General features: G+C 38.7%; 1 protein-coding gene across 4 annotated transcripts; it reads right to left on the bottom strand.

Annotated features, from left to right (window-relative positions):
* Positions 1–621: 621 nt before the first annotated feature.
* Positions 622–25,742, bottom strand: MSL3 (MSL complex subunit 3). Of its 4 annotated transcripts, none has more exons than XM_026117076.2 (13): positions 25,016–25,417; positions 22,518–22,600; positions 21,836–21,931; positions 21,181–21,281; positions 20,195–20,286; positions 19,292–19,414; positions 18,683–18,843; positions 16,522–16,680; positions 15,859–16,121; positions 15,358–15,467; positions 15,079–15,178; positions 14,549–14,633; positions 622–4,335 (listed from the first exon to the last, which is right to left on the bottom strand). In XM_026117076.2, exons 1-13 carry the CDS (start codon positions 25,370–25,372, stop codon positions 4,236–4,238), a joined length of 1,830 nt encoding a protein of 609 aa, XP_025972861.1. In that variant the 5' UTR covers positions 25,373–25,417; the 3' UTR covers positions 622–4,235. The 4 variants fall into 4 exon arrangements, with proteins under 4 accessions (XP_025972861.1, XP_025972886.1, XP_025972880.1 ...); XM_026117101.2 differs by lacking the exon at positions 25,016–25,417 and adding an exon at positions 24,236–24,891; XM_026117095.2 differs by lacking the exon at positions 25,016–25,417 and adding an exon at positions 24,162–24,891.
* Between the last annotated feature and the right edge of the window lie 1,836 nt (positions 25,743–27,578).

The following is a 27,578-nucleotide window of genomic DNA, read 5'->3' on the forward strand; positions in this document are numbered from 1 at the left end:
GTTGTTCCTGGGAAGCTCATTACATTGGTATATATTTACATAGAAAAGCAAATACATAACTTGATTTGTCAATGCAATTAAATTCAATCCCCTCATATCACCAAGGAGACACTACAGTGCATAGGAACACAGCATAAAATGTATTTCTTGATGGCACTTGGCCTAAGCATGCTTACCTTGTGATTCCTATTCAGCATTTTCTCTAGAGCTTTGTAGGTAGACTTTATGCACTCTGAACTGCATGCTTGCCTCATTAGCTCTGTTAATAGATCAAGAAGTTAAAAGCAAACAAACATGCACCAGGCCAGAAGGTCAGATCTGGCTGGCTGTCCAAGAGCTGCCATTGTTGTGCTTTTGTACAATTTACTAGCACAATAATACACAATTTAATCTGGGACTAAGGTAAAGGAAACATGCTGTGACCTTTTTTCCTCCCCAGGAGGCTTACAATTCCACCCAGTACACATAAATTTGGGGGACCCTTAAGACACCAGTGGGGCAATGGATAATTTCCAAAAAATTAAGGGTTTAATGTGATTTTTAACTCAAATAATCTCCCACTGTATTTTTTAAATGTCTTGATAAATTTTTTTTGATGCAAACATGAAAAGCAGTAACAGCTTTTTATTTCCAATAAGACTTTTATTTTCTCTTTTGACTGAACACAATTCAAAGGTCATTCTGCATTACCATTTGACAAATTCACACTGAACAGCTCAGTCATGACAGCTTACCATATAAATGCTGTTAGCCCACACCAAGTGCAAAATGAAATCCAACATATAACATTGCCTATAATTTGAATGGCACATGGAACATATTTAAAACAGCACTTGGATACAACTGCAATGGTCATCTGAGTATGTGGAAGCCTGAGCTTTGGAACAGAAGTATTCAATGGAACTTGAAAAAATGCATCAACACAGTACCAAAATGAAATGCAATGCATTAACTCCAGATGGTGCACATGAAAGAACAGCATAATTTTTTTTGATGCATAATAGGTTTAAAAGTAAAGCCTAAAATTAGGAATAAAGCTGAACAGTACTGGAAGTTATTTTGTGTTCTTTGGTAATCTGAGAGCACTTCAGATAGAGTCCATTTCATACTTGGTGGCACATTGTAATGCTACTCAGCTATCCTAGCTAATACTGATGAACAACTTCTAAGTATTGGAATTAGTAGTATCCACGTAGACCCATGTCAGGTACCTAGGCAGTAGTGCACTCCTAAACACCGCATTAATTGCATTACCTGCTTTTAATCCTATTCTGTGATGATTCTCCCACAAAAGGTCAGCTAGCTACATTGAGGACACTACACCATACTTCATGTTGAAGCAGCTGAACTGCCTTTTAGCTTGTTAAATATCTACTCTTGAAGGGAAGTGCATGTAGAGAACAGATTTACCATCTTAAATAATACACTATAATTATACTAGTATAACTTCTTTAAATGCTCAAACAAGAAAACCTTAAATCTGGAATGAGAGTACATGTGAATTATGCAGAACAGCTATGCCAGCATAAAACATTACTGCCCAAACTGCTTTCTCAGCTCAGCTCCTCCTCTGCAAGACACTGTCTCTTAAGTCTGCTGGCAAACTTGCTCATGTGAACACTCCCTAGCCTGCTTAAGTCAGTTTTTTCAAATTTCTTCAGCTAATCTGAGTCATTTTGACAATCAGGTGAGGAAGCACTGATAGAAGTAGCTCTACAAACAGGGACCAATGAATGACAAACACTGGGCTGGAGAAACCTCTTTCATCTGTCCAGATGGACAGGAATCCCACCAAAAAGTCTCAGTCAGGGACATTCAAGGAGTTAAAGAACACCACTAGCAATTTAATTATACTATTAAGCTTCTCCTATCCAGACGAACCTTTGGATACTCCATTCAAAAGGTATGATAATTACAAAACTTTGAGGGATAAACTGACAAGTCTCTACACAATTTTGTCAAGATAAGTGAAAACTCCCCTCTTCCCCAATCTGGTTAAAGCCCTTGCAAGCCTTTTGCACTACTTCAGCTTAAAATAAAGTTAGGTATAAAATAAGAAAGTAGTAAAAGAATAGTGACAGTAGGGAAAAGTGCAAAAAGGTGGTACTTCGGAGAAAAGTTTTCTTGGTTGTTATGAGAGCAAGATAGTTTGTAATATTTAACCCACTGGCAGCCCCATTCATTTCCCCCTCTCCCCCCAAAAGAAAGTTCACATCAAGAGTACAGTGTCACTAACTGGACTTTCAGATTTTAAACTGTTGAGAGAACCATCCCAACCTATTAACCAAGCAATACTGACAGCACTAATAACCATGGCATGCAGAAACTGTCATTTTTATACTGTTAAACAGTCACACAACAAGGTTTAAACTCTGCTACTAACTTGCCTTGTATTCATAGATACCAACAGTGGAACAAAAGAGTTGAGGTATTATACACATTGCGACATTCCTGCAACAGAAAGGATTAAGGATGCAGTTTCAAGCAGTATTCCATGGTGGATGTCCTACTAGATAGTAATTAGTATTTCCATGGACTGTTTTGTTTTTAAAAGACTAGGGCCCAAAGCTAGAAACAAAACACACCCTCAATGTGGATTTTGCAGTATCCAGATTCTGCTGAGATTCACAGCTTCTGTAATTTAGGAAAGACTAAAGAGCCCATAAAATTTTTTGGTATTACCCAAATACAAAAAAAGTACTACCACTAAATGAGAAGCTTTAGAAGTAAGGATCACCAAATCTGCTTGGCCCCATGTCAAACAGATTCATTCTTCAACCATTACCAAAACCAAGGTAATCTTTATCCTTCCAGTTCAAAGGCTTTAATATACCAGTATGCTCTGAAAAGTGACTACTGACTGTCAACAGCAGACTTCAGATTTGCTTTGGCTTTATAGACTAAAGTTTGTTATGTACTTCTGAAAGTTGATTCGTCATAACACCTAGACTCTGCAAGTCTCTAGGAGGAATGTTTCAAGTTCTGCATTAAAGGTAGGTGCTCTAATTGAGGTTTTCCAAACCAGAAAGGAGAGTGATTAAATGCACTAGCCTATGATTTGGAGCCTTGAGTTCTGTTCTCTGCCCACCATTTAAAATCTCCATGTCTATCTTTAGATAACAGAATTCTGAAGCCCAGAGTTCTGCATCACTGACAAGATTTTGATGAAATCAGAGACAAATAATTGTATTTCGATTAATTTTTACTACTGAATGCATTGTCAAAATGCTATGAATTCAGTTAAGTGAATTCCAAATTTCAGAGCTCAAGTGCCTAAAAATGTCTGCGGAGACATTCTTTAAGTCTGCAGAGGACAATGATACAGAAAGGACTTCCCTCCCTGTATTATCAGTGCTCCTGCCTCTCATTCTATGAACAGTCAGCAATTACTCTTCAAAATATTAATCAGGAACAAACATTTTAGACAGCCAAAATTATACATTTAAACAGCAGCCACTGTGTACTTTATTAAGAAATATTTGCCAGTTAAATTACCATCACTTTGACACTCTGCTTACTTGTAGAAATCCGTTCTTTAATAATGGCTCTGGAAATCATTTTCAGCCATGTAATGCTAGACCACTGGCAAGGTATGCTCTTCTTGGAACTATGACAGCCTTATCATGGAAAGTGTATAGGCATCTTTGCAAAACACAAAGTAAGCAACACATCTGTCATTCAAGCAACAAAGCCATTCTTGAGGCAGATGTCATGCTAGCCAAACAGCCCAAAAAATCCTTTACAATAAGCTATCTCTTCCATCATGGCGGTTTCACAAAATGAAGTGCAATTTGTGGGAAACAAAATCCAGGAGACGCCAGTTATGCATTCTCTTGTAACTGTGGCGATGGTCTGATTTTTCAGGCTAGAGAGGTCAAGCTAATATGAAACCCAGCATGATGTACTATCTTCATGTAAAAGTCCTGTTGCTAATGCATCTGCTTTTGCCTCCCTTCCTTTAATAGTTCTATGCAGTCCTATGCATTAGAAGTCAGAACAAGGCTTCTTTGTTCATCTGGAGTTGAAGTTGCATTTAATGCCTAAGCAATTCAGAATGCAGTCTACACACATCTCCAAAAAAGTTCTCCATTCCTTTTAAATAATCCAACCACCACAGAAGATTCCCCTATTTCCTCAACACCAAAAGTTGTTTCAATTCCTTTTTCATCTTCATCTTGTAGCTACGTGGCAAATCATGGGCTACGTATAGTAAGATCTAATCTTCGTTCAGAGCTTCAGTAGATAGCCCGAGGATTTTTAGTACTGTAGTAGGCTTCACATGCAGCTACATAAGCAGATTCTGGAAAGAAATCATCATGGTATTCTGCTAAAAACCTGAAAAGAAAACACATACACAAGAAAAAAAACATTTAAAAGAAGCCATTTTAAAATCAATTTAAGCTCAGCAAAAGCATAGACTTCAAATTAAGAATTATTATACTTTGAAGTTGGGCATACAAAAATGACACATCATTTTTTACTAGCTTTGCATATTGAGAAACAGCCTTCCCCTATCATTCTCAAATTCAAACAGTATGAAAAGTTTTGCTCAATCCCACAAACATGAGTAAAAGCTAGAGGCAGAAAAAGAGTGTAAAGAGCTAGCAAAAGAAAAATACTGAATAAAAGCAACTTCTCTGACGTAGTCATGAACTCAGTATACTATTTTCACTTGCATTTAAAAAAGGAATTTAAGTTATCAGCATGTCAGTGTCTTATCACATGGCCAGTAACTATTAAGCTAACCCTATCTTTTAAGGTAAGTAAAGCTGTATGATTTGTCCTTTCATATGCCTATGCACATGCCCATTCATGACATTCTTGCAGGATCTGCTCTCTGTCAAGAGTCACTGACTATGGAGATGACCTATTAGAAGCTAAATGCTAGTCAGTTTTGTATAACCAATACTTTAGACATAGAAGGTCTGAGTTGGAAAAGAAGAATTGCACAGCTGAGTGGATTAAAACCATACTGTGTTTCTCCAACTTCATTCTCAGCCACACTTCCTTAACCAGACATGTCCTTTGATCTTAAGAAATCCAAGGCATCAAAAAATATCAACAAAATTCTCTCTCTCTCTCTCTCTATATATATATATATATATGTATATATATGTATACATATATATATATATATATATATATGGCAATCTAAATTTAAGCAAGAATATTAGTTGTTGAGAGTTCATACGGAAGTGTTACAGAACAAAAATGCAAATGAATGAAAAAGGTGCTTTTTCTACAACCCTTGTATGAAACATAAGTATCAGACAAGTGCTAAAGTGGAGTAACTGATTATATATTACTAATTCTAGTAAAAATTGAGAGCAGTAGGAAACACAAGCTTTTTAGCATAGATCAACTCTTCAGTGTGCCACCACTTTCATTTAAAAGGCACTTTGTCAGCTTCCTCCAAACTTGTTCATTTCACAGAAGTTACTTTCAGTAATTAACAATGTAGCAGAACCTAGCATAGTTTCTGATGTTGAACATGTCGGATTCAAGACCCACAGGTGAACTGGCTGAGCAAACAATATGCTTCTGGAAAATCAAATGGCAGTTTGTTTTTAATTTTAAACCTAGAGAATTAAGCAGAGAAAGCTCCATTACATGAGCTATAACAAGACCTAATTAGAAGTACCTGATTTCTGGCAATATTCAACTGAGGCAGGTACTGCCAAAAGGAAGAAAGATACTCTTGTATTTAAGAGAAGGATCCAACTGGCTCTGCCAAAAACTGACACTACATGAGTTATCATAATAAATGTGTAAGAGCTAAGTAAAAGTCGAAGTTCAATACAGTCCTCATCCACAAAATCCTAAGTGTGTGAAGTACTTCAGCAGCTTTTTTTGTTTGAAAATACTCACACTATGCTAGTTTCTCATTGGTTCCAACAGCAGCTGCCAATTTTGTTTATGTTAAAATAGCACAAAGCAAAAAGGACTATGTAATTAATCTTTTGAGATCACGTTCAAAAAAATTTCTCTGAAAATTATTCTGCTAAGTCAAAAATTTGTATTTAATGTTACAGCTATATTATATCAGCTTTCTCTTTGCAGAAATAAAGGCATTTACTTAAATTAAACCAGAAGTGAAACATTTTTCCCTTGAAGAGACATCTGTGTAAGAGACTATGCAGTGAATCTAGATTAGTTTAAAGTTTATTCTTAATAAACTTCAAAAAAATATTTTTCTTGAACAAAAAATGTCATATCTAGATTAGAGACACCAAGATTTTATTAATACACTGTATGAACAATACCACTTCAGCGAGTTACTAGCCTCAGTCATTAACACCATTCACCACCTAAATCTTAGGCTTACCAGGGCATAAAAATCAGTCTAAGACTTTATAGAAATGCTTACTTCATGAGATAGAGAAACTTCTTAGAAAATGATTTATACAGATACAAAACCAATCCATATAAAATCCAGTCCTCTTAGTTTTTACAAAACGATGTCATTCATGTGCACTGCATACATATTTTACTCTACAAAAACTACTCAAAAAAGTACTGAAATTATAGCAACTTAGAAGTGAATGACGTACCTGAGTCATCAAGTCCCACTGTAGTTAGCTATAAATCACTTTCTAGATCATCTGGGGTTGGTATGAATCAAGTGTGATAAGGCCTAAACTTAACCGACTTGAGTCTAACTTCTAACATACTCAGATTGTGTAAAATTAAAGTGAGCCACAAACAGGATTTAATTAATAGAAGTCCTTCATTAAAAAAACATTCCGACTTTAAGAGAGTGAGTGCATGCAGACTACAGGTGGTGATCAAATTCCTCATGTCATTAGATAACACTGTCTAAAAGACAGTATCAAGTGCTAGATCATATGGGGATGTTTAAAACCAACATCAACAAAACAAAGGAACCTGTAGAGGACATCCATTTAGCTGAAGTTTCCAAGTGTTTTAAAATGATATAACAGGAAACATGTTTATTTTCTTTGTTACAATTTCCTGACTTTGGCTTAAGGTCATCAGTTGTAAATGGCAGTTTGGTACAAGCTAAAGTGACAGCTGGTAAAGATGAAAAATTTTAAACAGATGCTCATGACAGCTACAGCTCAGAAAAAGAGAAGCCAGACTGTGTGCACTAAGATGTACTCCTCTTTGCTCATAACATAACAGTTATGAAAGGCAAAGCACCCAGTATATTTAGAAGGTTCAGATTACTTTCACTCAAGAAGGCGAAGGAAACAAGAAGGAAGAAAAGCCTGGTCAGCTTCTGTCCCAATCCCTTGTCTACCTGTGTGCAAAAAGCAGCAGCCCTGCCAAAGCTACTTTCTACTTCAAACTGCTTCCATGCAGGAAGTTGGCACAGAAATATTAGGAGTCTCACATGACTCTTTGGCATTGGATATTTCACTAATGCTTTGCTTCTGGAAAAGCTGAAATAGCACAAAGAGATCCATTACACTAACTGCAAGCTGTGAGCCAAGATTTAAAAACAGAGGTTGCTGCACTTCCTTATTTAGCAAGCAGAGTCAATGTTCTGCTATAGATCAGAAAACATGCTGCTACTTAACTACTCAAATTTCCATTACTCCTCACTTTAAAATTCAGTTATCTGTTGCATTATTGCCTTCTACACTTCTATGCTTTTCACAGAGCTTGTGCTTAGACATACAGTTTTTCTTTTAGGAAAAAGAGACTGTTTACCAGTAATCAACTGCTTTGATGCAGACAGTCCACACACACAACCTGATATAAGACTGCACACTTTTTTCTCATCATGAGCATCCAGATAAAGAACACATGGTTCATCCTCTTGTTCAGAACATAAGAGGTACATGGCACAACGCGCCTATTAAAATTTCATTTCCCTACCTCTACTGCAGATTTGTAGAAAGGCAACACAACACTTCAGGAAGGACTAAGAAGGGATGGAGACAGGAAACAGGGAAACATGGGCCACCTAGTTTGAAGAATTACAGAGTTCTTATCTTCAAGTAGCAGTCCATAAGCAAGCTTACCTCAGCTGACTTCAAGCAATAGCCTCACAAATATACTACTGTCTGGCTGTGAGTTACACAGGCAGATCTACCAAAAAAAGAGGCACAGAACTGTATTGTCATCCACATTACAAGGCAGTCTGGCATGTGTGTCAGGAACAGACATTTCTCAACAAGGTCACTGAATTCACATGTGCTCCAACAGCATCAACTGGTAGTGAAAGAGTCCTTGTCTTGGCAGCCTGAACACAACCCATTACTTGAACAGTCTCTACATGAAGATAACTACTCTTCTGCATGTCAGCTGCCACATGAACAGTCTCAGGGACTGCCTGAAAGGCATGAACATTATGAAGAAAAGAAAACCTGAATTTTAAGGACAGCCTCAGCTGTGAAAGTGTGAGAATATGCAGAAAAGGAAACATTTCCAAGGTGGTAACACCTTGCATGCTTTCATCACAGCCCTGAATTCTAGAAAGTAAGCAGATGCTCCAATGAGATCAGTGGCCAGGGCTAGCCGCTGTTTGAAAGGCAACTGTAATAATCTCCCTAAGAAACTGGCTGAAAGAGTACAATGGGTCCTGACACGATGGGTGACCTCATCAAAATTGTCATTTACAGATGAAAGACCTGTCTCCTCTCAGAGACTACTACTAAAAATAAATAATCAGTATTTCAAGCCTAAGAGGTACAGCTTCACAAAAATGTACATGCGAACATCTGCCCCCAGCAATGGCTGGGCAAGTCTCCACCTGGAAGCTGGTTCAGGGCAAGAACTCACCAACAAGGCTCATCATAACTGCAATGGAGGCAACAGAACAAGAAGAAAAATTCCAGATGTTTACGTTGATATCCAGTTTTTCCAAGAATCATGCCAAAGAAACCAAAAGATCTATCCTGTTGACTGGACTCTTGTCAGTCATCCACATACAGAAACAGTGAGATCATTCTCTCCAGCCTTTGAAGAGCAACTGCAGAGAACAACGAAAATGCCAAGCTGCCAACCTAAACATTTCGGATAAGACTACATTAGTGAAAATTAAAAATAGCAACTCCTAGCAGACCTTTTAGGAAAACAGTCCTGCAAGACTCAACAGTGGAATTCTTGGTGGGTCTTAGGGACAAATATCCACTCTCAGCAAGGCCAGCCCAGATCCCAGAATCAATTCTTGATCCAGCTTCTAAAAAAGATGCCATAACATGCTTATAATATTTTGGACATGCTCTCATTTTAGTGAGCAACTGAAACCCATGGTATTATGATTAGGAATATGCTCCTCATTCAAATACACGGGCACTTTGTGATCGAGTAAACAAAAGAAAAAGTAGCAGCGCACATGGTACAGTTCCCAAGAGATAGTTTTTGGCAAAGCAATCAAACCTTAGTCAAGGAGAGGAGACGTGCAGATTCCACACACCAAAGGAGGCAGAATGAAAACCTACTGAAATAACCTATAGCTTCTCATTGTGCTCAGGCACTCATGGGCTAAGAAGCATTTAAACATGCCAAACACTTGAAAGGAACTAAAATAGCAGTTACCTCTCTATCCACTCAGTGATGCAAAGGTTAAGTCTTGGTCTGAAATAAGGAACATATATTCACTGCACAAGTAGAATTCCTTCCTTGCAAAAGTGTTTTAAAGCATTAGAGCTAGGAGAAAGTAAGGAATTTCGAGCTAGGAGAAAGTAAGGAATTTCGAGCTAGGAGAAAGTAAGGAATTTCGAGCTAGGAGAAAGTAAGGAATTTCGAGCTAGGAGAAAGTAAGGAATTTCGAGCTAGGAGAAAGTAAGGAATTTCGAGCTAGGAGAAAGTAAGGAATTTCGAGCTAGGAGAAAGTAAGGAATTTCTTTTAAACCTGTATATGACTATCAATCTCAGAACCTTGATTCTGTCATATTTAAGCCCCAATTCAGTAAAGTTTTCTAGTATATCATAACTGTGTACTGCACAGGTAGGCTTTGTCAACTAACAGGTTAATCCCAAAATTAAGAGAGGCAAACAGAAAAGTGCTGTTTAATATGAGAAGAAAGAGCAGTAGTATCAGGTTCCTTGTGAGCTTTCAAATGGTCATTTTTAACAATTTTGCAACATGACAGCTGATTAAGTCAGAATAAGCTGAAATTCAGTAGCAAACACATTTACGTAAAGATGCTTCCTGCTACTCCACTCACCATGCAGAATGTTCCACCTCCTCATTCTCAGAAAGTCACTAATAACCTCTCATTAATTGCATATTAGCACAGACTAGTGGTCATAATTCACCACTGCAATTAGGTGTAATAAAATTACCACACTCAAAAATGTTAAGCTATTGAAACCAGAGGATCTATTTCTTAAGGCTACTTCAAACAACTTGTCATCTTTTTAATCCACATTTTATCATCACAGCCTTCTGTATTTTGGTCACATACTGATCTGGTTCCCTCCCAAGAAAAATACACAATGCAGCGTTAAAACACTTTTCGACCCATGGAGCAGACTGGCACAATAGATACAAGCAGGTTATAAAATACCAGAAATAAAACTTCTCAGAATCAGAATGAAAGAACCAACTTATAGGTATACTCAGTTGGAAATGTTAGTGGGTTTTAACAAAACACAAGTCTTTGACCATTAAGAATGTACTTTTCTGTGATCTGAAAAGCTACATGTTGGCCACACCAGGATAAGTGTACTAGAAATTTCTAAAAGCAACATTTTAGGAACACAACTGATCATTTTTTCCATTCTTCTCTATTCCAGAATAAAGAAATAGCTATGACTTTCTGAAGGGCTGTAAAGTGGGGTATGGTTTTTTTTCCTCCTTTTTTTAAATATATGCAGGCTATGTTAACCAAAATTACCTCATTGAAGATTGACCTAAGAATCATAAACAGATTATGTAATAACCCTAAGTATCTCTTATTGGTCAACAGTCCTGAGAAGTGACTTCCTTAACCCTGAGAGAGTTTTCCCAGTTAAGGTTATGTTCAAATCAATGGAAAAAGGAAAACAAGAAGTGACACTTTCTTACCGATCACGTCCCATTACAGAAACAGCATCTGGAGACATGCTAAATGCCTCACAGTACAAAGTAGTAATATATAATATAGCACATACAGCATTTTATTAGAAATATGGCTGAAATTACGCAATTGGTTAAAAGGCAATACTTGCTCTACACCAAAAACTAGTAACTGGAAGGAAGATTTAATCAGGTGCCTTTAGTTAGTAAAAATTACTGGTTGAAAGACACTGACCAAGAATAGCTATTGTGCCAACTTCCACTGCTTGCTCCTGAAGACTAAATTCAAACTGTAAGTCAGATTCAGTGAAACCAAATGGCAAGTTGGCCACTAAATTCCATTTCAGACTATTATTTTTCTACTGGTGTTCTGAATTATTTCAGAACTAAACAATTCGTTTTAAGTGAAGACTAAGAGTTTTGTAAGTTGAAAAAATAATTGTTTAGTTCTGCAAATTCTGTAATAAAAATTTCTTCATAAAAAGACTGACTTCTTTTTGTTTTCCCTATGAAGATATTCTTATTATGCACACTTGTAGAATGCTGCACTAGGCACAAATGGTAAAGCTTTAATTTAATATGAAAGTCAAAGATGTATTTCACATGCCTCAAAAAAATATGCTGTCTGGAAATTTGAGATCAATCATGTCTTGCAGCAATCTGAGTCATGACTGAAGAATATTACCCAAAGTGAATTTAATGCATCTATCAAGTACTGAGTAAACTCAATAAAACAAGCTTCCAGACAAAGTGGTATATTAAATAAGTCTCAGTTTCTCAGCCCACAAGAGACTAATAGTGCAAATGTTAAATGAAACTGTAAAATTTAAGCTGTATAATCATAAGTCCAAGTTCAAAATTAGATCAGTATCTCTGCCAAAACTAAATCAGCTATGTGTACCACATCAAAGTTTTATTTTAAAAAAGATAAACTGCTTATGCTTGGTCTATTCTAGCTAGAATAGAAAGACGATTCAGAAACAGTGTTATTAATGTGAATAGAGAGCTTCAATCCCTTTTTTGCTATTAGAAAGAAAAAATACATGTATACAGAGAGAGAGAAAAAGGACTTCAGCTTGTCACTCCAAACTGCATAATTTCCTTCAGCGAGTTACTCTCAATAAACTGTCTGCTATTTAATGCATACAGACTGTGTAAGACAGTTCTTACCTTTCAAAGGTAAGTCAGAACAGAACTGAGGATAGAAGATTTCTTAATAAACACCCACTAATTCTTTCATTCCCAAAAAGGAGAAGAGAATGCAAAATTTGTGAGGAAAAAACTAGTGCAAAATGTCACCCCAGCCTCAAATTCTCTTGTGATAAGAAACAGAGTATAGAAGTATTTCTGTGATGAAGTCTGAACAAGTTTCTAGAAAATGTAGTTGTCTGAGCACTTTCAATAGCATATGGAACAGAGAAAGAAAAATCCAAATGAAAGATGTCCTAAAATCCTGAATAGTAGTTGAATAAAAATATATTAAGTTGCATTGGTTTCTGTGTCCACTATTTAAATATGCAGTACCGTATCTGGTAAGGAAACTAGTCTACAAAGAATATTTGTGACAAAGCTACAGAAGACTGAATGCTTTCCACAGTAGTAACTGTAAATGAGAAGCCTCTTGAAAAAGCTGCCCGATCTGACAACAAGCTCTGACAAAACTACAGAAATTATGACTTCAGCCTAGAAAATAAACCCTAAAAACAGCATCAGCAAAACAAACACGACATTGGCTTAAAGCACTTGAAGGAAAAAAGAAAAAAAAAAACACAGCCCTCAAAAAATTTTTGTTTAAAACTCAGCAGCAACCAGATGCAATAAGATTAAAGACTCCTAATCAAAGAGCAGAGAGTGTGTCAAGACTTCATTGCATTTTGAGATGCAATACTGATGTGCCATTGCTTGTCTGCTCTAACTTCAACAGTTGGATAAAAGACAATAGCTGTGTGTATAATAGCAATTAGTACAGCGCAAGAGGAATTGATCTATACACAAAAACCATTGTACCAGCTACACAATATCCACACTATACTTGCTGGGGGCAGGGAGAGGGTATTAGTTCTGGTTTAGTTCTAGTCTGGTCTTAAGGACTGAATGTCTCTTAGCACTGGAGCACTTTTCCAGTTAAGTGTTACTCAAAAGAAATCCCACTCACATACTCTGAGTCCACTCTGCAAGATAAGGCAAAGCATGGGAACTAGTGGGAGATTTGCTTCAAAAGCTCAGTTCTATCTGACCTAACATGCCGATGTTGAGACACTCACCGACTTTTGATTTCCATTTATAGATGAATACATATTTCAACAAGATAGACAGATGGAAACATAAGACCAATACAAATACTATCAGTAAGAACTTTAGTTTGATCATTTCCCTACTTGTATGGGGGGGGGGGGGGGGGTGAGGGGGGAGAAGAAGCCATGTTTCCTCCTATCCCTCTCCACTTCAACCCATCCGAAACTGGGTATAAAGAAACTGCATTTGAGGCAGTCAAGAGTTAAGACATGCTCTGACCAACGCAAAAGAACCTGAAAGGGCAAGAGAGGTCTGATAAATAACTGATTGATCCACAGTGACTTAAGCATCCTAAATAACATTCACTCCAAGCAAAAATAACCAGTTTCTGGTTTTCAACAGTAAGTGCTAATGCTGTCACACTTAACTGACAAGAACATTTTGAATATTAATGGTCTGACAAAATAGAAACAAAGAAAATTAATGAGTAAAATGTAAAAATGACATGCTTCAAGAGGAAATTTGTTTTGCGGAAACCTTAAACATTTGAGACTTACTTTCTATAAACTGTTACAGCAGTTTAAAGTTTTCATCCGTCGCTCTCGATTTCTAACAGGGATAGTGCCACACGATTCTTCAGTACATTACTACTATGATTTGACCAAAACTAATAGAATTTGCACATTTGTTCCAGATCTATACCAATTACAACATTGCTTTTCTAGAAGTTTTTCTTGGCAAACTTACTTTCGGCTATGTTGACACTACACAATACAACACCATGTTAACTATTTGAACTAGCACTGCAATGTCATACAGGGATACTAAAGCAGAGTACCTGAATAACAAAAGCTGATCCTGGTTCAAACATGACTGTACTGCTTCCAGCTGTAGCACTAGTGTGGTCAGAAATAATTTGGGTGTCTCTACAAGTCACTGTAAGAGAGTAGCCCTTTGGTTTAAAGCTTAACTAGGACAACTTACAATTTTTCTTTATAAAACTAACACCATTAACAAAAGGCTCTAAAAAACAAGTTTTTTCCTCCACTAATATCCGTGCAACATCAATACTCTCAGATTCTGCTCTCAAAAATAACAGTGCAGTTTAAATTTCTATAAAATATGCTGCTTAGCCAAGTCAGACATGCCATTCTAACAGGGTGCAGCTTCCTTTCAATTTGAATTACACAAGCAGCCTATTCTTAACATTTTATCTTACTAGCTTTATCATATTCTTGTAGTTATATAAAATGAATATCTTACTAAAAAATCCCATGCCATTCCAGAACACAGAACTATGTAACAATGCAATCACTGCTGTGGTAGATTGTGTCAAATTACCTCAGAAACATTTCGAAGTGTTTTACTAAAGCCTTTAGGTTTTTGTCAGGAAAGCACATCTTCCCCAATATTTCTGGTAGCTTTACTGTAAAAAAGAAAAATAAGTGTTTATGCCCGTTCTTTTAAAAGCAATTTCTAGTTACTTTTATCCACTACATAGAAAAGAGTACATAAATTCCACTGCAGCCTCCGCTTTTCTTTGCAAGTTAACAATTGTTCAAAACCTTACTGCCCGTAAGAAACACGCTAAGAAAGTTAATGCTGTTCAGTTTATTGATGTTTGATAGTGCACTGCAAGTAAGGCTTGCTTGCTTTTTAATGAAGGCTTACAGAGCCGATAAAAGATAGGATACTGTTCTCAAACTCAGCTAAGAATTTTAAACAGATCTTTAAGTGTACATTTTTCCAAAAGTAAAACTAAATGCAAAAAAGTACAAATAGAAAAACCACAGAAACAGAGACTTTAAATGAAAAGAAATTAAAACAATTAAAGCAATTTTGATTCACCACAGGGTTTTACATCTGTTTACCAAACATTCGTAGCAAATGCTGAGACCCATAGATATATGAAGGAGGTGGTGGTTGATCACTTGGTGGATAGTTCTCTGGCATCAGTTTCCAGGACAAAACCTGGATACAAAACATGAAAATTCTGGTTACGAAATCATTACAGCATCATAAGTAACTTAGTCTGTACAGAACTTCATAATCAGAGATGAATTAACCACTAAGCATATGAAGTAATATAAGCAACATCTTTTCTTACATAGCCCAACTGAGGTCTAGCACAGTAACATAAAAGCTGTTACCTCATTCAACTCATTGTTTCTTCTACCTTCAAAGCCAGTGAAAACTGCACTCCCCTCTTTGCTAGGAGTCAAAGTGATAGGTGAAGATGATCCACTATGGACAGGGGTTTCTTAAAAGGGAAGCAAAAATAAAACAAGAAGTTAGAAATACATTATTTAAGAACTTGTTTTATGCAACTGTAAACCATTAAACATAACCAAGGCCTGCTGCTAAAACATTTAGTCTTTAACACAGACATTTAAAAAATGCCATCCAAAAGCAGGCTCACAGAAAAGCAGCTCCCTGACTTCTGCTGAGAATTACAGTACAGGCAAACTGAGAAAACTGTTTCTCCCTTGGGTGTAAAATTCCAGAGATAAATAGTTGATACAAAGTAACGAGTGCCCATTTCAATCATTCAGTTCACAATTCATACAGGTTTAAAAAAAATAAACAAGAAACCCAACACACACAGAACTTAGAATGTTGTTTACAGTAACAATTTTAATATCAAAACCCACTTTTTTCCAGGTGCAAGAAGAGCTTTGGCATAGAAGCTGGAGTCTCAAGATGCCGCCGTTTAGGTTGCGGGGAAGCACTACTTTCCGATAACCTATCACAGTTAGAGGTATGGCGCGTAGAACGTCTCAGTGACTGTAAAATTTCAGGTTCAGCTTTACGTCTTTTTGGTGTGGCTGGCTCCCCTGTCGTAGGCTGGCTGTCTGTTGACTGAGGTGTTGGTGGATTCAGAAGAGGAGGACTCGGGGAAAGCTCCTCCTGATTTCTAGGAAATAAAGTCTACTTTACAAAAGTGAGAAGTTCAGGGTTCTGCCCCCAAAACAGATCATTCTAGTTTCACAGATCTTGTTAAATACTTGTTTGAATTAGTCTCCTCCCAAGAACTGGAAAAATTGAGGAAACCTTTTAGTACAGTACAGACGTTTGCTTATTTTCAAATTTAAAAATTAATGACATCAATTTACATTTCAATCCTTTTCAGAAAGTTACAACATAACTCCACCCTCTCATTTGTACCCTCTCTTTTATCTGGTTAACTCACAAATGAAATGTTTATAAAATGTTAAACCTTTCTGTAAATTGCTTCTTACTCTAAATATATAATCATGTTCAATTGCATTTTCCACATGAGATAAGTGATATTAAACTAATTATACCCAACCTACCTGTTAGTGTTTGTTGAATTTTCTTTGATTGGAAGAAAGAATTTTGATGAAGTCACCTTCTTAAATTGGGCTTGTTCATAAGGATAGAGCAAAATCAACGGAAGTGTGAAGTCAAAGGTTATTCGCAGCCCATCCACCATCTCTTTACATAGCTCAACACTAGCAAAGGGAAGAAAAAGAGGGAAAAAAAGATCTGTTCTTAGATTATGAAGTTCAAAGCTGCATGTTAACATTTTTCAGTGTGACTGTGGGAAATTCCCCTTAAAGACAGATTAATCTATTAACTATTATATGCTCTGATTTCACCAATATGCAATCATAAGCAATTAAAAGCATATTTAAGAGATAGTGATTGTTGCTGACAACTTCAAATGAATAGAAATAAGTGTTTCCTTAATAAGCTCAAACAAAAATCATACCATTGTTCTGTTTTATTACTGTTTACCAGATTAGTAACGTTCACTTTATTGTAGGAAACAGAGTGAATCAGGAGTTTTTCATGGAAGCATTATTTTGGTTTTCCAGGTTTACGATTGTCAAAAAAAGGAAAGCGTCACCTGACAGAAAACAAATATTCAACAGCTTGAATTTCTGTCTAAATGCCATATGCAGAAAATGATCTATAGCAGACAAGGTGCAATTTAAGCTGTACTTAAGAGCTCTCCAGTGAATCAACAAAATTAGATATGTATACAATGAAAGAGATCAGATTCCACTAGCCTATTCCTGGTAACTAAAGCACCACACTTAGAAGCTACTAGGAATTTCTGTTTTAGGCTTCTGTAAAAGGCTCACGGAGTTAGGTGGTGGGAAAATGTGCTGTTCCAAGCAAACCTAACAATGCTGAGTCCAGCCCACAACCAACTCCTTATCACCTCTATGAAGACATTCACCTTAAATCTCAATTGCATATATGTGTATAGTAGCATGAATCTGATTCTGCTAAAATGACTTAAATTAGAAAAATCCATGCCTCCCTTTATAGCTGCTTAAACTGTTGCTAGTTGTTTGGGGTTTTTTTAATCTAAATTGCGTTAGAGGAACAACATATGCAGAAATTCCATCATATCTAAGAAGGGCAACTACCTTCTGTGTGAAAGCAGTAATGGCAATACAATATAGTGGTCACAGCTAACTCTCCTATCCATAGTCCCATCACCAAAATTATAAGCATCTTCCCCTAATAAAACACCTTCTTTATTGTAAAAATCACATAAATATACTCCGTCTAAAAGGATGATATGCATGTGATTATCTGTGCATATTTCTGATGTCTCATCCAATGTATTGTTTGGGAGATTATACTACAAAAAAGGAAAGTATCATTAATATAACAAGTGACATCAATATAAACTGAAACATTTGCACAAATCAAGATATTACAAGGCATAATTGGGAAAAACTGAAGTAGAATGTGGTAACAGAAATTACAACTTATTTTCTATAAAATATAAGATTGCAACCCAACATAGATTTAGATAAAGAGCAATCTTGTCTATTATTCAGAATCTTTACATAAAACTCAGACTGCAGCCACATAGGCTGAATTAACAGACCCTCCATTTGTAGCACTGAAAGACTACACAGTTCAATTTACAAAACAGCAACTAAGATGCAATAAAAAAGGTTTTTAATTAACAAGATAGGTGCTACTGAACACATTCAGTTTCCCTACATATTGACTGTAGAATTTAAGATCATTTGCCATAAAAAACACACCTCCAGCTGGAGTTCTCTACTTTAAGTGCTCATATAAATATTTATTCTTTATAAAAAAAGTATGAACTGAATGTATTCAAGGTTTATTTCAACAGGGGAATTCTCATATCAGAAATCTTTCAATGCTCAAAATAAATTCTTAATACAGTCAGAAGCAACATGTTCTTCCAAAACAGGTCACAATATTTACAGAAACTTAAGTGACGAAAAGGTAAACATGTAAAAACATGTAAAAGCAATATCCTTTTTAGATTATAGGGACCCTCTCGCCAATACACAAATTGTTGCTATTATTGTACTTTACATATTTATCAAATATTTTAAGCCCTATACACAGAAATAGAGCAAAGTATGAGTTCACAGAACTGAACAGCCTTGAAAAATTGCACCTGAAAGAAATTCATTTTCTTGTGACAACAGTGCTGGACTAAAGATTACTTACTTCTTCTCTGGTGGCACATAATGAAGGTTCATATTGGCATGTGGAGTCATTTGATGGTGCCGAGATCTTTCGTTGGCTGAAAACGCAGCATTAATAGCAAAATGTTTCACATATGACTCCAGGATGGTTATTATATTTGTCTGACAAGGAAGCTTCACCAGCTGAAAAAGAAACACAATCTAATCAAAACAAACATGAGCTTCTAATGTAGTGACTAGTTTATTGAATAAATCTCTATTGAATCAATTTGCTTCAGAAGTGATTAAGTCAATCCTTAAATTACATTCTTGATCAATCCTTTATAAACACCTAGAGAAACAAAAACATGGTCAGGTTGACTAGCTTACTATATTTCAAGCTTTAAAGAACAGCCTGCACTCTAAAACATAATTAAGTACTGAGATGTTCACATCCTTAAACGCAAGGAGAACTCAATGTTTTAGCTATAGAGAAGACTGCTCCCTATGCTCTTAACTCATTTTTCTTCCTTATACTCTAAGATCACCTTTGCACTAAAGTTTAAAACAAAAGAAAAAAAAGCAGTTGTTGTATGCAAGGCCTGTTTTTGACACCTCTATGCGTATTCATTTCATAGCTCCTATTTCATACCCGTTTCCTTCTGTTAATATAGTAACAGTCTTCTTCAAGCTTCTTTTTCAAGACTTCAGGAATTTCTATGCTTATTGCTCTTTCTTCCATGTCCCTTTTTGTGTGACTGTCTTGTTCTTCTTTCTACAACAGACCACAAAAACAATATTGGCTGTGCTTATTAATAACAATGAAAGAGCTTCAATAGTCAAAACAGGCTGTAACAATGAAACAAAAATAAACATTTATTTTTTACAGGACAGTAAATATTTACTTAAACAGTAGTCTTACTGTAAGCAATTTAACAATATTGCTTTCAAATCATCTGCAAATTCAGATTTTAAAACTATTTATTTGCCATTTGCTGAAGTATTTAACACAAAAGAACAAGTAGAAATTTGTTCTGCTACTTCAGCTCAACCACACCTTAGTACTTAGATTTCATAGACCTTCAAGAGCAACTGTTTTCTGCTGTATTTTGTTATTGCATTAAAAAAAAAAAAGTCAAGTATCTTCCAAATTCCAATTAAAGATCAGAGCTGAGGTCTTCTTCACAGTAAGATAACTTCAAAACCCACAAAGATCCTCCTTGCTATTAGGATTTGCCCAGCCTGACCAGACTAGCAAAGTTTTACAGCACCCATAAATATGGGTAATACTTTGTTATTAAGTCTCATGTGTAGAAAGAGAGGAAAATGAACAAATTTGTAATTTTGAATTAATATCAAAGAATTCTACAGGAATAGAACATCTTATATAGTTTTCAAAACCTCAGTTATAGCAAGTACTTAAATTATCAAATATGCATGTTGATTCCAGCCATATACTGGAATACAATATACGTTGTGGCCTATACTTCTGCCATTTCAATTTTTCCAGAGTTTCAAACAGTCTTAAATATTGTTAAAGAGTTCATGAATATACCATTTCGGTCCTCTCTTCAATGTCACTTTCTTCACTTTTTATTTCTTCATCTGTTCCATCATCACTGTCATCAGAAGAAGAACTACTTATAGCTGTATAAAAGAGATATTTTACATATTTATCTCACATATTACATTGCAGAGGTTTAGACCAAACAATTACAGGCCTAAATTCAAAAGGTAACCAACTTGTTATATTTACTTAAAATTATTCATCATCATTAAACATGCAAATTATATTGACAGCACACAAACTTTTTAAATATGTAAAACAAGAAAAGCTGACAGGAAGGATTGTTGTACCCCTTCCAATTGAAAAAAACACTCACTCTAGAAAACTCTCTAGATTTCTGAATACCAACAGATCTTCCCAATTTTTAATTGGACTTCAGTTGTGAATAGGGGATTAATGTATTAATCATTCAGTGAGGAGATCTGGATTTGTGCAGCACCAGTTACCAGAACACCAGTTAAATGCCAATCTTCCTTCTGGCTTTCAAAGTGCAAAGACAAATACTATAAAACAAAAAAGGTGGCTTAAGAGTGAAATCAGCAACAATAGTCAGCTGACAAGAGAGACACCTTCCAGGGAGACTGGGAAAAAACTTACTGCTTCAAAATATACATAGATACATTAGCAGGAAAAATATCTTGTTTCCTATCACCAAATAAGAAAAACCTTGCACTTGGCAATATTACACTAAACAAAGCAGCATTAAGCTCCAAAGTCACTGATTAGACTAGTTGAGTGGAGGCAACATGGAAAACTGAAAGCCTCTGAAGCATGAAAAAGAAATAGCACAGGAATAAGTTCAGTAGTCTGAAACAAAGTACGTTCACTCTTTGTATAACTGCCTCAGTGTACTTCAAACAGGACCATGATACTCCTGTATAAACCTAATAGCAAGTTACAGCAGTCACTATATCTCTAGCTTAAGAAATTAAAGACATCATGTCAGTTATCACAAAGAATGAAAACAAGCTCACAGTTTTCACTACTCTCGTCATTTTCCTCAGCAGGAAGGCTTTTTAATACAGAGTCGACACCAGGCAACCTGCAACGTCTCTTCTTTCTTCCCTTTCTTCTCCTATAGAAGGTAAAATGGTTCACTTAAATTAGCTAACATTATTTGTTTATCCTAGCTAATGACATTACGTGAAAATGCGCAGGAAATGCATGTTTGTGGTTATTTTTATTAATGTTGTAACAATTTGGACAATGCTTATTTGAGAGTGAATACCTTAATGTCTGCAGATTACATCATACTCCTGTTCTTAAGCCAGATCCTCAAGCCATGGCCAACAAATATTAGATTAGTGCCTTTGGCTGAAAATTACTTCAGGTTTTCTTAAGTTATTTTCAAGTACATTTCTTTGGGAAGATGTAGATCCAATACAAATTCATTTTGCAGCACTAGTTAAGAATAGTGTGTAGTTATTAAATGTGTTACTCCTTTGGAGAGTACTTTAACATATAGATATAGATATCTACTTCACTATAATAAAAGTAGCTCCCTATAATACACTGACTGTTGATATCTACCATTTACAGTGTGAGCTTAGAGATCAAACTCACTTGTAGGCACCTAAATGTAACTGTTTGAATCTGAAAATGAATCCTTGATATCAAAGGGTTTCTTACATGCGAGCCACAGCCTTCCGTGCCAATTTACGCTGTAATCTGCGATTTTCGTCTGTATCACGAAGAACATGATCTTCAGCTGCCCATCTATCCCAGCTAGTAGAAGGTCAAAAGAAAATTGTTAACAGTTAAGAATATACTCCACTGATGATTGTAGGTGTAATGTATATTAATTCACCAGTAAAGTACTGTTTTAATCAATTATCTGTCAGAACTAACATTTACAGTTGTATCACAAGGCTTGCAATCTTTTGTATTTTTATGGCTTCAAATCTCAAGATAACTTTACAAAGCTCTCAATTTTTGACTTAGCATGGTCAGAGATTGCATTCAGCTACTGACCTCGATAATTAAACAACTTAGACACAGACTTAACAAAATATTTAAGTTTCTAATTCCTTGTTTTTATTAATGGGAACCTAGGAGCCCAAATAATAGTTTAAACAGTTTGAGCCACAGTTATGACAAATATCGTACAAAATTTAAACTTCCAGCTATGAAAACTGAACCATCAAAATTTATGGATAAAAACCAATGTGTCAACATGAGTAGGTATATTAAAGGCATTCACAAAACCAAAATACTCACATAGGCATGATTTTAACGAAGTCCTCTGATTTCCTGTTTAATCTTTTCTTTGCAGAATAAAATGGAAGAATTAAAACTGCATATAGGTGCTTACCTTCTGTTCCAACCATTAAAATGGATCAGATATTCTGGAATCTTTCTGCCTTTCTCATCTTTTCCAACAACAATATCAACAATCTGAAAAAAAATTGAATACCATATATTAAAAAGCTTGGAAGAAAGCGAACTTTCCAGCATTTAGGGAATTTAAACATGTGGAAAAAAAAGAAATGTTTATTTACGTGAAAGAAATACTCCTAAAATTCTGCCAGTGAACAACGATATGAACAGAAGATATGGATTATACTCAATGGCCAAAGAAGTTGCTAGTTTTTTTTTTTTTTTTAAATAGAGGACTTGAAAAATTGAGGACTAATTAACCGCCCTTGTCCTGTGCTCAAATTTCCAATGCTTTCAAGACAGAGCGCTGCAAAACAATGTAGAATCACAATATGGATATGCAGATAAACTGTAGCTGGGCAAGTAACACGTTCTCCTTTGCTCGCTCTCTCTTCACATCCTAAAAAGCAGAAAACAATGTAATGCTATATATAAACCTCAAAAGCACTGCTCTTTTGAACAACACTGCATTTAGCCATGAAACATTAAAATGTTTTGTGAATATCTGAGCATTTGTTTTTTTCTTTTCACCCATGTAATATCCTCTTCCCCAGCAGACAAAAGCTTGTTTTGACTGAACAAGGATGAGCATAAGCAGAAGCAATAACCATGATTCTTGCTAGTGGCATTTTCTGGCCAACTTTTGAGGCAGGATCTCTCACCCAGCGGAAAGACACACATATATTACCGTCGCTTTCCCTCCTCTTCCCAGGAAGGAGAGTCAATGTCCAAAAAAAAAAAAAAGTCTGAAAGGAGCTGCAGCTCAAGAGAAAGATATTTCAGAGGGATCACCGAGAAGAGTATCAAGACTAGTAATTACAAAGGAATAGTACTGGTGGCACCTGAAATGACTTTGTACCAAGGCCATGTATCTCAAGGTACAGCCAGCAGTTAGGCTACATGAGGGTATAACTTGGAAGTGGAGTCCAGAATTTAAGAACTATCAACCCTGATCAAGCTAAGGACAGCTTTGCTGGAGCTTGGAGTATTTAAAAGTAGAGAAGAAAAGGCACTATTAATTTTTGCACCCATGTTAGCTCTAGGGCTGGTAATTATGGTACTGCAGGTTGGAGTGGTCCAAATGTAGGGATACATGTTCTAACAAAAGGGCTCAAAAATATTAGAGGAAGAAAAGGAGGCGTTCCTGATCCTCAAAGAAGCTTGAAAACACTGACCTATACCACTAGCAAACTTGCAACAAGAATCTTGGGGGGGGAGGGGGGAATCCACTTGCCCTGTTATTCTTCATCATTCACAGTAACTGAAGAGAACTCTGCTTGCAAGTTAGGTAGGGAACATTTAAGACTGAAAAATTACTTCAATGGTGCCCTGCTAGTACCCAAAAGCAGCATTATATTTGCCTAAAGGTCTACAATTACAATTATAAACCAGGCACAACTGAGTCAATGACCTCTGACCCAACACTTACAGTCCAGCACTGACTACATTATTTCTGCACACCCTCCTGTACCCTCAGTACCATTCAAACCCCTCTGAACAGCAGAGGGAACACCAGGAAGGGGGAAGAAACCAAGCTACCTACAAAAGCGAAGGGAAGAAAACAAGCTTTCGGAATTACTTCGCCAGCGATGGGGTGGGAGGCAGGCACTGAGTCTGACACTTCCAAAGCCCCTCGGCCGCTCCGCTCTCTACCTGAGGCGAGAGCACGTCCCCAGCAGCCGCAGTTCTCACCGCTCTTTGTCGCCCGGGCAGCGGGACGCCTCGGCAGCGCTCCCCAGCGCCACACGGCGAGGCGCTCCGCGGCCGCCAGCACCACGCCGCAGTCGGGGCGAGGGGCACGGCCGCCACGCCGACCCCACCCCGGGGGCAGGTGGAGGGGGGCGAAACAGAGGCGAGCCCCGGCGGAGGGCCGGGCTGACACACTCGGGGAGCGCTGACGGCGGTGCAGTGGAAGGGGGAGGCGCGGAAGCGGCGCGCAGTGGCAGCGCAGTGGCCGCCCGGCCCGGCCACCGCGGACGAGGCAACGCTGGGACGGCGCCGCGGCCGGCGGGAGGAAGGGGCCGGCGGGGAGGGGGCGGGGGGCCGCGGGCCCCTTCCCCGCGGCGGCCGGGCGGCGCCTCCCTTTGTCTCCCAGCCCCGTGACGGCGGCAGCTCCCGCGCCGCCTCCTCCCTTCCAGCCTCCCTGGGGCCGGCGTCCCTCTGCCGCAACAAGTGCTGGTGAGGGGCCGCCTCCCCCCCCACCCCTCCGGGTCCGCAGCAGCCGCCGCCGCCGGGGAGCCGCTCCCCCCTGCCCGCGCGCCCGGAAGGGGAGCGACTCCGGGCACGCGCAACGCCCCGCGCTAACGGCAGCAACGGCCGCGGGCCGGGCTCCGCGCCGACCCCGCCTCCCCGTGCGCTCTTCCTGCCCTGCGCGCCTCGCCGCTGGCGGGCGGCCGGGAGGGGAAGGGGGGTGGGCGCGCGCGCGGCGGTCACCTTGGCATCATAGAGCACTTTGGCCTTGGTAGGGTCGGGCTCGAAGCAGAGAACTCTCTCCCCACGGTGGAACTTAAATTTCATTCCCCGCGAGGTCATTTGTTCATCATGGCGCAAAGGAGAGAAGCCCCGCCCCCCGGTGGGCGGGGCCGGGGCCGGCTGCGCCCCGCCCCTCGCTGCTCGCCGCTTCTCAAGCGGCGGCCGGAGGAGACGGTGCTGGGGCCGGGAGGAGCGGGTTCGCCGGGGCCGGGCGCGGCGGGAGCTCCCTGCCGTCCACAGCCGGTGCGGAGCGGGGAGGCGCCGAGCCGCCGCCGAGCCTCGCCGCCCCCCTGTAGCCGCCCTGTCGCTGCCAGTCATGCGGGGTGCGTGGCCCCGGAGCGGGCGAGGGGAAATGTCCTCCCGGCGGGAGGCGGCGCTGCCTCCCCGCCTCGAGCAGCCGCCCTCAAGGGCCGCGGCGCGGTGCTGGGGGAGCGGGATGCACCGGAGAGGCCCGGCTTTGCGGGCCGTCCTGGCGAGCCCGGGCTTGGGCAGGCGGTGAGCTGTGCTGCGTGGCCGGATTTCTTCCTGCGGAGCGGTGTTCAGAAGAGCTTCAGTGCACCTGCGAGATCCTTTTGTCTGCTGCGGCTTGGCCTGAGCACTACCACGCTGGTCCCATTTGTCTATTGCAACCTTCCTCAAAGTGTGCTTTCCTCTCTGTTGTCCTTTCAGGTTTCCTACAGGAAAATAAACTAGAAATAAGTACGATGTTGGACTAGAAACTCAATTTCCTAGAGTTTGATTTGTTTCCAATGTTCAATTTCAAATACAGTGTCTTGAACAAGATGCACATAGTGGAAATAATCTGCATTTGTCCAGCACATATGCTTTGTGCTAACTGATGCTCAAAAGGGAACTGGGATTCAGTCATGAGACTACTGCAATTCCCGCACGCTGTTACTGGATGCTCCCTCAGGCCATTACAGTTTTGATACCAATTCTGCATTTCTTACGCAAGACCATAACAGAGCCAGGAGACCTGGGCTTTGCCAGCCTTCTACAACAACCAGTTAATCTGTGATTATTTAGCATTTCTGAAGTTGCTCCTCTGTTAAAGGTGTTCGGGAGGTAGATGGCCATAAACAGAAAGAGGCAACTGAGCCTCTGATGCAACTGAGCATATGCTGGTCCAGCCGCTCACTGTCTGATGCTAATGCATAGAGAGGTTTAAGGCTTTCCTTCCAGTGTCCAAGACTGGCAACAAAGCTGGAAATTGGCAGCAATATCTTGGGAAAAGATAGGAAACTAGTGTCATACTTAGGAGGTTTCTGAAGGAAAAAGAGGGGATAGATGTCCAGGGAACAAGATTCAGAGAGTATACTTGAGGCCTGATGATAGGTTGTATTGAGTCCTAAATTGGTTTTGATCCAGAACTTAGTATTTTTCATAGCAGGGGGTGGGAAAAAATGGGAACTTGCTGGTAAGATGGGGTAGACTGAGAGAGGCCACTTAAACTTACAGAAGACAGGAAGCGTGAGAAAACCAAGGGAGGGTTCTCTACATAGTTTAGAGCTCACTACTGCTTAGGTCAAAACAGGCCCCAAGAATGAATGGGTCAATTGCAGAAAATCCTACTGAAGCTCCTTTAAAAAAAAAAAAGAAAGAAAGAAAAAAGAAAAAAAGAAAGAAAGAAAACAAAATGGTTCTGGACACCTGCAGAACATCAGCAGATTGCAAGGCTCTATCATTTTAAAAGAAAAAAAAAAAGCAGAACAACAAACTTGTGCTTGTGTCCCTCTCTCCAAACTGAGGTGCCAAGGGCTCACACCAGATGATGCTCCAATCATTTCTGCCCTAAAAGCCTCATGTTTCCATGCTATCTCAAAGATTTGCCCCTCCATCCCTCCTCACGGGTTTCCATTTTCAGACTCTTTGCTTCTTGTTCCTCTTGCCTTAGCCTCTCCTAGTTAGCCCCAGTCCAGTTCCCATCCAGACTCTACTCCTCCAGCCTTATGCCTCAAATTTTTCTCACTCAGGTTTTCTAATGCCTATATACAGTTCTGTGCCATAGGCACTTAAGATCCAATTTTTGCCCTTTCTCCCTTTTCCCTGCCCCCAGATTTGGAAAAATGCACATGTGCATATGCTCTTATCTCTCTTAGCCACCTTCCTATAGATCATCCTTGCCAGCAGCTACCCCACCGTGCCAGATCTCTCTGCAAGGCTTTTAAAAACCTGTACATGAGCTGCACTTAACTGAAATGCACCCAGATGGAGCTCTGAGAGCAGAAAGATAAGTGCATTCAGGAAAAAAAGGCCCTGTGGTAGTGTTACCCAGGAAATGCCTAGATCTACCAGAAAATTAAATATGGAGTATCCATTTTCAAAGGTACCACATTCTCCATAATGAGGATTGCCAAATGGCTGAGCACAATAACAAGAGCAATGGTCATCTGGAAAATGATTGCAATGCATGTTTATGTACACACCGTATGTGCAATGTCTGTGATGTATTTGTCATATATAGCATATAAACAAAAGGTCCAATGCAAGATGTATCAGATTTATCGGAGCTTGAAGAATAAAA

The sequence above is a fragment of the Dromaius novaehollandiae genome, chromosome 1, assembly GCF_036370855.1.
Source record: "Dromaius novaehollandiae isolate bDroNov1 chromosome 1, bDroNov1.hap1, whole genome shotgun sequence".
In the NCBI taxonomy this organism is placed as follows: Eukaryota; Metazoa; Chordata; class Aves; order Casuariiformes; family Dromaiidae; genus Dromaius; species Dromaius novaehollandiae.